At 36.7% G+C, this 15,095-nt stretch overlaps 1 protein-coding gene across 1 annotated transcript; it reads left to right on the top strand.

The window, feature by feature from the left end:
• The first annotated feature begins 8,671 nt into the window (after positions 1-8,671).
• Positions 8,672-15,051, top strand: LOC143461116 (N-acetyllactosaminide beta-1,6-N-acetylglucosaminyl-transferase-like). Its single transcript, XM_076958903.1, has 4 exons — positions 8,672-8,938; positions 9,030-9,154; positions 13,912-14,237; positions 14,528-15,051. Exons 1-4 carry the CDS (start codon positions 8,684-8,686, stop codon positions 14,698-14,700), a joined length of 879 nt encoding a protein of 292 aa, XP_076815018.1. The 5' UTR covers positions 8,672-8,683; the 3' UTR covers positions 14,701-15,051.
• The last annotated feature ends 44 nt before the right edge of the window (positions 15,052-15,095 follow it).

The raw sequence follows: 15,095 nt of genomic DNA on the forward strand, positions 1-15,095 counted from the left end.
TTGCGCCTTAAAACGATGTTTTTCGTCAGAACAAGGCCATTTAAATGGTATTGTTATCGTATGTTGCCACTTCCTAAAATTTTAATAAAATTGGGTGTTCTGCTGCGTATATTTTAACAAGACTTCTATGTATACAGTCGTAAATAACATCGTTGATTTGCATTGTGCAAGTTATTTACTAATTCTGTTATTTCTATACGTTCTAAACTCAGTGCTAAATAAACACTGTGTCATGTTTTGTTGCTTATTGCAATAAAGAAAAATTAAGATTTACATGTATTTCAAAAGTCGGTACTTTGTTGCATTAAATGCAATTAAGGTAAACTCATATTTTATTCTGTTAACTACAGCACAGTACCATGTTTCGGTAAGCGCATATCCTCCATAAAGTATACACTAATTAGAAATGGACTTATCAGTTATCACACATACACAGTCAATTTATACAGGTTAGATAAAGATTTGTAAAGAAGTATTTGAAGTAAATAAGATTTCTATAATCTGCATGCTTGACTTTTTTAACCATTTATCAAAATAGTTTTCTGCATGTCTATGAATTACCATAACTTATAAATACGATCCAGTCCAAACTAATCTATAAACGCACCGTTTCAAGCAGACATCCTTTCTTGTGCTGGTTGACTCTGAAGAAAAATTTTCCCTATGAACAAGTCATGCTCCAGGGATATCCATTCTACTTCACTATTAATGGCTTGATGTGTTCTCGATTTAGTTTTCTTTCCCATCTTGTTGGACTTAACTGATGAACCGCAACTGGGCGCAAATTTTAAAAAAGGCTTCAAAACCATTTAGCTAATGCACGTACAACTCTTGGTTGTAATAAACACAAAGGAACTATTTTACAGGCAACGTCAGCCGCGAACAATAAGTATAAAATATTTTATGGGCGCTATTTAAGCTCCGAAAAAAAATCCCTAATATTACGATGAGTTTATCAGAAGTGTAGCCAGGCGGGACAAGGGAGATCTCTGTACCCGGGAAGGGCCGTATGGTGGCGCCATATTAGTGCAAAGGTTTTCATAACACTTGCAAAATGTCAAATGCGTTCGTGACAATAAAGTATGACGTTTAGCTTGAAATACGTAGGAACTTCCAGATCAGTGCCCACTAATACAACAATGATAGTGGCCGAAACATGTTAACCCGGTATATTCAGTATGTAGTCAAATAAAACGTTTCACCATCTCTTGATGCACCTGATGGAACCAGCTGATGCTCGCGAAATCTCGCGAAGAGAAAATAAAGCCAAAAGTTTATCCTGGATTGCCATCCTTTATCCTGTGTTTTTATTTTAGTTTAGAGTCGAGCGAGAACACGTCACAATGGTCATTGTCAGAATTTTGTACGTGATAGGTTTGGTGCACGCTAATGCATTTTAAATGGAAAAAGCCAGTCAGTGTCACTAAACCCGTTTGTAAAAAAACAAAAAAGATTTTGAGCGATAACTTAGAAACGAAAATATATTTTACGTCATGCTTTTAATAAACTAGCTTGTCAGCGCTGACTCAGCTTTTTATATAACGATCTCAGCACATCGGTTTAAAATCTTGTCCGTAATTTAAAAAAACCGACCCTAAAAATCCTAATACACATTCGTTCAGCAACATCTCTTTCTAAATTTGATTGGTTTGACTATTATGCTTTGCAAACAGTTTGAATAATCTTGCTTGTCCTAAGACTGCGATCTAACAGGCGGAGTTATGGTCTTGCTTCCCGAATTAGTTTACCAGTGTTCCGGCCATAATAGCCAATGAAAAGTTTATTTAAATAATGCTCTTATTGCATTGCATTGCCTTAAAAGAACTAGTCTTGAAATAGTTTGTTGAGAGAAAGATGTTTCACACTGACAAAGTTGTTATTTTCAAGACCATAGTAAAAAGCCTATCAACCGTGAACAAAAATCTGCTTGTACTGTTCATCATTTGCATCGTTCACATCATCGCGAATTTGTGGGTTAATTTCGTGGTGATATTTTCTTATATTGTAACCAAGATTTTCTTTAGCCAGGAAACTTCCCGCTCTTACGGCTAGTCAATTAGCCCACCTATGCTTTTCTAACTTTTATTAGCATTCCATTTCTTAGCTCCTGCGTGTGCAGAATAAAAGCAAAGGTATTTGCATCTCCTCGATAAAAAAAAATCGTCTTTCTTATATCAAATCAAAACGTAGCATGACCAATAAAAACTCTTGTCCACCAAACCACAGTGTAATCAATTATAATTAGGGTGTGAGATTGGAAAATGCGGGCAGCGTAATATGCCTCGGGGGGAGTTGTGGTTAAAGGCGTAAACCGTGTACGTGAGTAGTAAACTTCCTAAAAACAATAAAAGGAGTCACAAGTAACATATCGATAAATTACTAATACTAAATACGCAGTCACTCATTGTGTACAAGAATGGTCGCAACAATACGGGCAGAATACATCTTAGTATACATCTAAAAACACATCGTGGAATACATCTAACTATACACTTAAAAACATACCAAAGTACAGTGCTATTTTAAAAAGCCTGTCAGCATGGTTAATACACAAATATTGACCAAACATGGAATTTAGTGACAACATTTGGCTATATCTTATGATACTTTGAACTAAATTCCATTTAAAATACATTGCTGTAGGTTTTTGTTTTTCTACAAATTGTCTCGAAAAGGACATCTGTAGAATTCCCCTCGATTCCGCGCAACCCTATGCACTAATACAGAGGTCGGCAACCTGCGGCTCCGGAGCCGCATGCGGCTCTTTCAGCCCTCTGCTCTGGCTCCCGTGACTTACTTACTTACTTATTACTTAAAAAATGAACAACGCTCACGCCTAACATATGAGAGCTTGCAGTCCCAGATGAAAATCAAAGTGTCATCTTATCAAGCTAATGTAGATGTGCTGTGCAGTGAAATTCAGAAGCAAATATCGCATTAGCTGGGTGGAATAAATGATTATTTGAAAGTGTTGTGTTTAATAGTTGGGTTTTGTTTGTTGAAATTACAGAATATTCGCATGTACAAAGCAAAAATTTTAAGAAATTCTGCATGAAGTGTAGGCTATAATTACCTTTTGTTTTAGTGGCCAACTCGACAGTTACATGTTATGGCTCCGAATAGGTCTTAATTTAAATAAACTTGGGAACATTGGCTCTTTTAATGCTAAAGGTTGCCGACCTCTGCACTAATACAACATTGTAAGAGTATAATTCAAAATTACTTTGGATTATGACGTCATTTTGACATGTATTTGTTATGTCGGTTTGCGTCTGACGCAACTGATCGGCAAACACTGTCAGACGCAGACATTCAGGTTACACGAAATGCTGCGCCCACTAGCGTTGTAAAATCCCCGCCGCAAGACGACGGTTGCGCGTCTGGAAAATCCTACTGGAATTCTTTGACGACCACGGTCGTGTTATACTCGTCCCTACCAGCCCTACTCTGCCTGCTATTCTGTGTGGACTACCGCGCCAAATGACTTCAGCAATATGCATTAGAAGCAAAAAGACGATCAAAACCAGACACACAAATCAGACCAGAAACTCAACAAAGGTACAAGCAGAAGCATAAAAAAGGGGAAACGGAAGACGCGGTTTCAAACCGGGGTTCTACTTCAGTCGTGACAAAACAAAATGATCGCAGATGATAGCACAAAGCATATCGGTTCTAATCAACAATAATTAACGCGTCTCGCTCGCGGTGCCTTTAAAGAGAGTTTGCCCGACAGACACATGAGATAATAAAAATATATTAGCAAGCGCGGGGGAGTAATCTGACGGCTAGAACTTTACAAGCGTATTAAAGTGGACTTTGGGCCATGCTCCCCTCACAAATCTAATTTTGGGACCCATAGACTTTTTCACGACTTTTTCTGTTTTTGTTCATTGCATTTTATTGCCGGCTATTACTTATTGGCAATCTCTTGCAGTAGGAAAACATATTTAATAACATTTGAATTAATTGACGTTTCGAAATTTTACAACATAAGTTTCCGACTATTTTTCACATAAATACTGCAATACATTTCATTTAAAGTGGATTTTTAGGCATAAAAAACAAAACATTTGCGCTCCGCGTTTTTCGGGCGGGGTGGACGAGCGCGGGAAGAAAGAGAACTCCACTATAATTTGTACCTTTGGCGTTCACTCTTCATGTTTACCTGACGAGCTGTGACGCAAAGTGCCTCGGACCCCGGGGACTAAATATCCTTGGTACGTCTTTATTTTTGGTACATATATTTATTATGCATTAAGTGAGAGTTGGAACAAATGCATAATTACTTCACCGCTCAAAGATTATTCGATGAATATTCACGTAGGATAGTAATTAATATTTAACTACTGTTTCTTATCAACGCCGTGCCAACGGTTCGTACGCCACAGGACGCTTTTTGATGTCAACAACGCGATATCACCGCATTGTAAAACAAGGACAAAACTCTGGTTTCACCTCCGTCCAAAATATGTCACACACACGTGGGTGAGATTATAAGCCTATGGTCTTACCTGAGGAATTTGAAACAGGAAGTTTTTTTTAAATTTCCAGCAAACAACCAAAACGTGTTAAAAATATCAGTCAATTCTGTAGTCTGGAGGAAATGTTTTTGGGAACTGTGAGCAAGACCAGATTAAAGTAAAAGGCTCGACAATGGTGACATTTGATCTGCAGTTATGAGAAGAATATGATTACGCTTTGTCACGTTGTTATATCATTACAAGACAATAATTTAATGTGTGTAAATTTGCCAGGGCAAAGCATCGTTGACCTTAATTCATTGAACAAAATTCCTAACCTTGTCCGTTTTTAAATTATTCCATTCTAAACTGTTAGTATGTAGGTGACGTCATTTGTATTGATGTCACGTCAAAGTTTTTTTTATTTCAGTTTTTGCTTTAATAAATAAACAATTATGGACCGCACTTTTCCGGAAACAAACGGTCTATTTTGGTCAAAAACAATTGACTCTTTCCGAGTTGGGGCCGCCATTGTGGGTCAAGATTCTTTTCATCGGCCAAAGTTTAACAATGGAAATTGTCGACTCAGTTTGATTCTGTTTGAAATTACAAGCGTTCTGGGCATCGGATTGTAAAGATTTCGCTCAGGTGAGTAGCGTATAGATTTCATATACAATAAGAAAAAGCATGTTGGAAAATGTTGCTTAGTTTTTATTTTACAACGTTTAGAATCTTACGCACCGGACTTGTCCCATACGACGTCACGACTCGTGTTCAACGTAGGATGCGACGTAAAATGCGTAAAATTGTGCGTGGTATCTGCTGCGCGTTACAAATTAATTCTTAATTTCGAGTTCATGATGCGCTGTAGATACGAACTGAATTGCTATGTTTTCCATTATTACAGACGGTTACATCATTAAAGACGCTATAAATGTTATATATGTTATAGATGTTATAGATGTTAGAGATGTTATAGATTTTATATATGTTATACATGTTATAGAGTATAGAGTGGACGATCAAAGAAATCTGGTCACTCAAAAACAGGCTCCTGTAACTCAGAAAGGGGTGTCCGCCATTTGCTTGATAACGCGATATTGGAAAAATTTTTGCCATCATGTTCTGGTCATAAAAATATTTCCTTGCGCAAACATATAAATTACAGCTAAGGCCGCTATTGCTGTTTACTATGGCATGTTTGTCTAATGTCTAGCTGAATAAGCTTTGCAAGGTTTATCAAGGTCGGTTTTGTGAAAGTTATAAATTAATCGTAAAATTAGTCGCATGCAAAGTAATCGTAACTTATAATATTATTATTGAGCGATTTCAAAATTAATGTTCTCCCTATTTTGAGCTGCGTGAAACTTTTTGTTTGAAACATCAACATATTAATAAACAAAAGCATTTCAGCATGAACATATTAGGAAGTTAAAAAATCAAGTAGAATATTTAAAAAACTATGTCACAGTAGCCTACTGCAAATTTTTTTTTCAAATGCTAGATCCCAAGTAACATAAGAATTAGTTCAATATTCAAATCACAAAGACAAATCAATCAAGCACTGCAAGTACCACGCAAAGGCAAAGACAAGAGTTGATTGTACAGTTTTATTAATAACTAACTATAAGTAATCTTAACGGCAATGAAAAGACTGTACAGTTTGTATGGCGATATGACAGGGGTGACGTCACTGTACTCTGCAAAAAAGACAAACAAACTAAAACCCCTTTTTTACCTTTGTCGAAAACACAGTGATACGTTGGCGGAAGTTGTAATCTTGTGTCAAAGTGAGAGAAATACTTGAGGTTAACTCGGTGGTTAAGTTAATCGGCGGTGCAAGACGTCAGAGGCAGTTTAATTCAGAAATTTAACAAAATACAGCAAGTTATAACTGGTAATATTTATCTACAGCTAGATTTAGATAAATACAAAGTATTAAAATTGGTGTTTTAAGTCGTGTGCTCGAAAAGCAGTTTCATCTTAACAAAACATCTTACGATAGACGATGGACGATAGGTTAGCATTTTAAGTGTCCACAGAGTGTGTTCATTTCACCGCTAGGTCATAAAACGAAATAAATTATCCAGCGACAATCGCTAGACGCATTGATCATGGAAATACTACATCAGGTTGTTCCACGCGCTCCTACATCCGGCGTGAACTTGTCTTGCGAGTTGCGAATTATTTCAAGATCGTTTCAATCATCTCTAATATTTTATAACTTGCCAGTCGTTAGGTGTCGTTCTAAATTTCAGGAAAACATGACCCGCCATTTTGCTCCACGTTTTAACAGGTACTAGCAGTTACACAGACACACTTTTTGACCTGTAACATCGATTATAACGTTGTCAAATTTAACAGTTAAATGAATCGTTTGAATTTCAACTTCGCATTATTGCGATTTTCCAGGAATGCTTGAGACACAAATAAAGAAGAGAAAAACTTGTTCATCGCTCAGAGAACTATTAGAAGAACATACGTATGGGATAGATATTAATGTTTAACTACTATTTCTAATCAACACTGTACCAATGATACTTACGTCACAGGACGCTTTAAGATGTTACTGACACGATATCACCGCTTCTTAAAACAAATATGGACGACAACCGACAAAACTCTGGTTTCACCTCTGTCCAAAACATTACATACCACGTGGATGAGTTTATAAACCTATGATCAAACGTTGCGAGATACAAGGAATGTTTGATTTGGATCGGACGAATGCTTGGTGAATAAAATAGGGTTCGTCCTATTTGTAACGGTTACAGTAATAATTTACCAATACGATAAAATACTTTGCAATAAGATAATGTTTTACCGTGAGAGTTTTCCAGATGTGCTGGAATTGTTTTTAAAATGTGGTTAGAACTATCTACAGCCTTAAGCGTCGAACTATGTGTAAGGAAAATGATTAGGAAGAAGTTATATACAAGGTGGGGCTGTGCACTGGACAAGTCCCGCTTATGGAGTTCCAATTTGTTTGGTAGCTTATATCAACCGAGACCAGCTCGCGACAAAGTGTTTTTGATTTTTGTATTTTGACCTAAAACACCAACCACTGCTTATATTTGTTTGATAAGCAAAACGCAATTGTGCTTCTATGCAAACAACATCTTCAAACGTAACAGGTACACTTGGTATAACGTATAACAAGTGGTTAACCAATAGCTGTGAATAAATTAATTTTAAGTGTTCTCTACAACATTACCAATTAAGTTATAAAGATGCTAAAAACTATGAAATTCTTCTATACTTAAAGTGTCACGTTTTAAGCAACTTGATATCTCACGCTCTGCAACTATACAGAGTGTCTTATGATAAGGCAACACGGGACAAATTTTTGAACTCAATTTGTAGAGAAACTGAAATGCATGGACATCATTTTTGGGTGATTAATAGGTGGCAACAAGTAAAATATCAGAATTTAAAGTCTACTAGCAATGACAGTGAAACGTTAAAAAAATCCTGTATTTTAGTAGGCTACAACCTAAAACGTTTGCTTTTAAGTTTTTCATAGCTTGCTTTAAGTTAAATTTTAAAGCTATCGACGTTGCGGTTTTAAGAATATTATTCGAGTAAAGCGAACTTGAGTGAACAATTAAGCTAATTTATAACTTTGAAAAATCACAGCAGTAGGAATTTACAAAAAATATGAATAAATATATTCTGAATCAATCCCGATATTCAGGTTAACGTATGTTTTTATTTTGACAGCAATTAGATGTAAAATATATTCCTGCTGTATACTACGGTCGTTATCAAAAAATGGCTGTTATCAATTAGTTGCATCTTTCGAAAGCAGCTTTGTCATCATGAAAAAGTCCATGCTGACCGTGTTACTTGGGTTATCATTCTGGGTGTGTTTTGTGTGCTTTTTCTTCGGCAGAAAGTATTTCTTGGAAACATTTTATCAAGCGAAAACAAATAAAGCAGAAGATGCTAATTTCACAGGACTACATCAGCATGAGTTAGATCCTGGGTTTAAAGACAAGGTGGTTTGTTTGTCTGTTTTGAAACATTCGCACAATCTAAACGTGACGTTTCCAAAAATATATGATATTACCTCAGATGATAACGTGAAAAACTTCTCGTCAAAAGGATGTAATCACGTGATCGACAGGTATGACTTTGAAATGGATTTCAAGCACATAACGAAAGAAGAACGACACTTTCCAATCGCTTACTCCATACTCGCCCATCAAAATGCTCATCAACTTATGCTGCCCCTGAGCGCTATTTATGCTCCTCAAAATGTCTATTGCATCCACATCGATCTCAAGTCAACATCCATGTTCGAAGCAGTCAAGGAAACTGCTTCGTGTTTTTCAAACGTTTTCCTCGCAACCAAACGAGAGGACGTCGTTTACGCCGGTTTCAGCCGGTTACAAGCGGATATTAATTGCATGGAAGATTTAGTCAATATTCCTGTTGGCCTCAACAATTGGACATATTTGATTAATTTATGCGGACAGGTATTACTTGTTTGGTCGTCAGTCTAATCCTGTGTAACAATTTTTGTTGCTGTTTTAAAGTTTTCACTAAACTTCTTAACATACCAACCAGGATTATCCTCTCCAAACCAACCTTGAAGCCGTGAAAATGCTGACGGAGTTCAACGGTCGTAACGTGATCGCTGGAACTGACCAACTTACTTGGGTGACTGTGCAAAGAACAAAATGGATTTACAGGTAAACTGCAAAATTTGTTCTTCATTAGGGACATTAACCAAGGGGCCTGTCTAACATCTACCTATGGATGAGATAAATTTCTTTTTTGGGCAAAAAGCTGACCGAGCGTGACGCCATGATTAATCGATGTAGAATTGAAATCACTCTAAATGCAGCCCCGGTGCCTGTTTACGAAACCCCATTTCCTGTTGGTAATTTTTATCACCACCTTTATCCTTGCACTGGGAAAAGTCTTTGCCCGACTTAAACTCGGTGCTGATTCCTCATCACTCGAGCTCCGGTTCCCGAACTTGTTTCAGTTTCGATTGATAGAAGTTTCGATTGTCACATACATTATTTTCATTTCTGCTTTTATTTTAATTTTGATTTTCATTATGTGATGCCCAATTTTCAACAGAACAACTGAACAGAATATAACAATCTTCATTCATGCGTTGCCCAATGATGTTACATCGGTTGCTCCAGAGTTGTAAGTCGGGCTTTTTGGGTCTATGTCGGGTTCGTGCCGGGTTCAGGTCTCGTTTGGGCTTGAGCTTAAAAAAAAATTTCGGGCCAGTTTCGGGCCCGAATTTATACTCACACTCTGCCACATTTGCGTCGTAATTTCACTTTCTTTTCACAAATGTGAATGCGCGCAGAATGCTAAAACCACTGGCAAGGAGCAAAGCGCAACTTACAAAAGGATAACATCAAAAGATGATTTTAAATCATTCAATAAATTTAACTCTCCGGCTTAAATCGGGCTTCAAAAAATTCTTCGAACTCGGACTGAGCTCGGGTTTGTATTTTCAGGTTCGAGCCAAGTTTATGTTAAAATTTTAAGGCTAGTTTACAACTCCAGGTAGCTCAACAGGGATTCGAGCCCTGGTCGCATTATTTGGTGCCAGACGCTCTAACCGTTCCGCCACTGAGCCAACAAATTTGATCAATTTTGGTCATTTTAGTCGACCTTATCAGCTGCTGTAGTCAAATATCTAAAAGCCTAAACATAACAATTAAAGTTGGAGTTGCAGTTTGTTTGAAGACGTGCTTGTGTTAAGCAAATTCTTTCAAGTCCAGGATATCCCGCTTTAACGGCTAGTCAACTATAGACAACATTTGCTCTTTTAAACTTTTAATAACAATCAATCTCTTAACTCGGGCATGTGTAGAATAAAAACAAAGGTGTTCTCATCATTGCAAGTATAAACAGCCTTTACTTTGATATTCAAAACGTTACTGGAATAAAGAGCGAATTCCCATCGCAGACGCGCAGTCAACCATTATTAGGAGCGAGACAAGAAATTGCGAGCAGCGTAACCATGCATGTCTATGAATTACCATGACTTATAAATACGATCCAGTCTAAACTAATCTATAAACGCAACGTTTCAAGCAGACATCGTTTCTTGTGCTAGTTGGCTCTGAAGAAACTTTTTCCCTAAGAACAAGCCATGCTTCAGAGATAACCATTCTACTTCACTATGAATGGCTTGATGTGTTCTCGATTTAGTTTTCTTTCCAATCCTGTTGGACTTAACTGATGAATCGCAACTGGGAAGATCAATCAACTGCGAGTAGCAAATGTTCCGCAGAGCCCTCGAAATTTTATAGTTTTTTAAATTTTTTTTAAATTTCTTAGTTTTAAGTAGTAATTTTAACTGCATTCCAAAAAATTAACAAACACTAGTTCAACTACATTATGTTCTTGCAAAATTTTCCAGACCATTTCCTAAGTTTTAGATAAAGTTTAATAAATGTTACATTATTTTTCACTTAAATTACTTCACCTTAGGTGTTTACGTTACTCACAATAGAATACTTTTTGCGTTGCGTTGATTGCCTCGGTTTCTGGCGATTCTCACTTATAGTTTCGGAAAAATCGTTTTCACTGCACTTAAATAGTTATTTTCATTTGTAATCACTTTATTTGTGTCGTATTGTTTTACATATTACAGTCATTACCATCATGTTCTGATCATAAAGATATTTCCTCGCGCAAACATATAAATTACAGCTAAGGCCGCTATTGCTGTTTACTGGTATGTTTGTCTAATGTCTACCTGAATAAGCTTTGCAAGGTTTATCACGGCCGGTGAAAGTGTGAAAGTTACAAAACAATCGTAAAGTTTATCGATCATATACAAATTAATCGTAACTGTTCTGTTTTACCTGTGACAAGCGGAAGCAGGGACCGAAATTTCCAGAAGTAAATAGAAATCATATACACTGAAAATATACGAGACGACTCAAGTTCACATTTGCTTTAACAAACTGTGTAAACTAAATCGTTTCTGAAAGTTTTGGATTTGAATCTTTTTTAAACGACGTGTAAGTTGCATCACACACTAATGTCAGAATTAACGTTCTCTGTTTTAACAGCAGTTACAGAGACACACTTTTTGACCTGTAATATCGATTATAACGTTGTCAAATTTAACAGTTAAATGAAACGTTTGAATTTCAACTTCGCATTATTGCGATTTTCCAGGAATGCTTGAGATACAAATAAACAAGAGAAAAATTAGTTCATCGCTCAGAGAACTATTAGAAGAACATTCCTATGGGATAGATATTAATGTTTAACTACTGTTTCTAATCAACACTGTACCAATGATACTTACGTCACAGGACGCTTTGCAATGTTGCTGACACGATATCACCGCTTTGTTAAACAAATATGGACGACAACCAACGAAACTGTGGTTTCACCTCCGTCCAAAATGCTACATACCACGTGGATGAGGTTATAAACCCATGATCAAACGTTGCGAGATACAAGGAATGTGTCATTTGGATTGGACGAATACTTGATACAATAAAATAGGGTTCTTCTGATTTGTAACGGTAACAGTAATAATTTACCAATATGATAAAATACTTTGCAATATGATAATGTTTTACCGTGAGAGTTTTCCAGATGTGCTGGAATTGTTTTTAAACCGTGGTTAGAATCATCTACAGTCTTAAGCGTCGAACTATGTGTTAGGAAAAATGATTAGGAAGAAGTTATATTCAAGGTGGGGCTGTGCACTGGACAAGTCCCGCTTATAGAGTTCCAATTTGTTCGGTAGCTTATATCAACCGAGACCAGCTTGCGAAAAAGTGTTTTTGATTTTTGTATTTTGACCAAAGGGCCTGTCTAACATCTACCTATGGATGTGATAAATTTCTTTTTTGGGAAAAAAGCTGACCGAGCGTGACGCCATGATTAATCGATGTAGAACTGAAATCACTCTAAATGCAGCCCCGGTGCCTGTTTACGAAACCCCATTTCCTGTTGGTAATTTTTATCACAACCTTTATCCTTGGACTGAGAAAAGTCTTTGCCCGACTTAAACTCGGTGCTGATTCCTCATCACTCGAGCTCCGGTTCCCGAACTTGTTTCAGTTTCGATTGATAGAAGTTTCGATTGTCACATACATTGATTTCATTTCTGCTTTTATTTTAATTTTGATTTTCATTATGTGATGCCCAATTTTCAACCGAACAACTGAACAGAATATAACAATCTTCGTTCATGCGTTGCCCAATGATGTTACATCGGTTGCTCCAGAGTTGTAAGTCGGGCTTTTTGGGTCAATGTCGGGTTCGTGCCGGGTTCAGGTCTCGTTTGGGCTTAAGCTTAAAAAAAAAAATTCGGGCCAGATTCGGGCCCGAATTTATACTCACACTCTGCCACATTTGCGCTGTAATTTCACTTTCTTTTCACAAATGTGCATGTGCGCAGAGTGCTAAAACCACTGGCAAGGAGCAAAGCGCAACTTACAAAAGGATAACATCAAAAGATGATTTTAAATCATTCAATAAATTTAACTCTCCGGCTTAAATCGGGCTTCAAAAAATTCTTCGAACTCGGACTGAGCTCGGGTTTGTATTTTCAGGTTCGAGCCAAGTTTATGTTAAAATTTTAAGGCTAGTTTACAACTCCAGGTAGCTCAACAGGGATTCGAGCCCTGGTCGCATTATTTGGTGCCAGACGCTCTAACCGTTCCGCCACTGAGCCAACAAATTTGATCAATTTTGGTCATTTTAGTCGACCTTATCAGCTGCTGTAGTCAAATATCTAAAAGCCTAAACATAACAATTAAAGTTGGAGTTGCAGTTTGTTTGAAGACGTGCTTATGTTAAGCAAAGTCTTTCAAGTCCAGGATATCCCGCTTTAACGGCTAGTCAACTATAGACAACATTTGCTCTTTTAAACTTTTAATAACAATCAATCTCTTAACTCGGGCATGTGTAGAATAAAAACAACGGTATTCTCATCATTGCAAGTATAAACAGCCTTTGCTTTGATATTCAAAACGTTACTGGAATAAAGAGCGAATTCCCATCGCAGACGCGCAGTCAACCATTATTAGGAGCGATCAGACAAGAAATTGCGAGCAGCGTAACCTGCCTCGGGAAGTAGATGTATAGGGGAGGACATAAAACGTGTAAGGTTTGTGTATCTAAAACTTGCTAAAAAGCAATAAAAAGAATCACAGGTGGCTCAAAACATTGATACTCAAAGTCACATATCCTGAGTGAAAAACCTCTAAGTACATATCTAAAAACAGATCTAAAACAAATCAATAGTGCCGTGCTCAACTAATACTATTGTATGTCGTATTATAATAACCGATACTAATACTATAAACTATATAATAGTGCTAAACTAACACTAGACCTATCGGCGTTGGTATTATACAAGAAATTATAAAACGTGAAATTTCATGATACTTATACGCTATAGAGCTGCACTTGCAACGTTTTGCAATTACAATATATGTGACAGAGTGGAAAATTACACAAACGAAGACGGAAAACAAGAAAGAAAAATGTTTCAGACCAAAGAGTTAAAATCTCCTCCTCCTTTCAACATGACCATACTGAAGAATTTAGCTTACAACGTCTACACTCGTCGATTCCTTCGCTGGGTGATTTTTGAAAGCGAAAAGGCGAAAGCGCTCCTGGAATGGTCGCGAGACACGTTGACACCGGATGAGCATTACTGGCTGATGCTGGATGCTCTGGAAGAAGCTCCGGGAAGAAGTGGACGAATAAGTTGGTCGTCTCCAGCAAAATATGTAAAGTGGAAATCTCTTAAGAATGATTGCTCAGGTTTGTCAAAAGAATTCTTTTTAAATATTGCAATTAAGTTATAGAAAATTAAGATACATATAATTATAAAGTTTTGGAAAAGAACTATTGGTTTCGTGTTTATACGCTAATAGCTGATTTATGATAGTAACGAATATTATGATTGATAATATAGTTAGAAATTTTCGTGTCGCGTGTTAATCTATATATATTACAAATTTACTGCTTACACTCATCAGTTTTTTACATGTATTCTTATTTAAAAAAAACACTGGACTTATTGGATTTTTATTTGTAACATTCTTCAATAGGTTACTGGCGACACTCCAGCTGCGTTTATGGTGCAGGAGACGTAAACCAACTTATCCGTAGGAGGTCGCTATTTGCCAACAAGTTTGATGTGAAACATGACTCGCTTCCGATCACGTGTTTGCGGGAACATTTGGAAAAGAAGAAACGAAAAGAAAGACTCGAGATCCAATGATCATCGAAGTAACATCAGGATGAAATAACACACACTTTCATTCCCTTGCCACAAATGCAGAGGCCTCAAACGGCTTTTATGCAATTCTAAAACTTGCCCATATTTGGACATTTATTGCGCCTTAAAACGATTATTTTCGTCAGAACAAGGTGATATAAATATTATTGTTATCATTTTTTGCCACTTTCTAAAATTATAATAAAATCGGTTGTTCTGCTGCATATATTTTAACAAGGCTTCGATGTATCCAGTCGTAAATAATATCGTTGATTTGCATTGTGCAAGTTATTTACTATAATTCTGTTATTTCTATACGTTCTAAAGTCAGTGCTAAATACACACTGTATCATGTTTTGTTCCTTATTGCAATAAAGGAAAATTAAGATTCATATGTA

This window comes from Clavelina lepadiformis, chromosome 5, assembly GCF_947623445.1.
Source record: "Clavelina lepadiformis chromosome 5, kaClaLepa1.1, whole genome shotgun sequence".
Lineage (NCBI taxonomy): Eukaryota > Metazoa > Chordata > Ascidiacea > Aplousobranchia > Clavelinidae > Clavelina > Clavelina lepadiformis.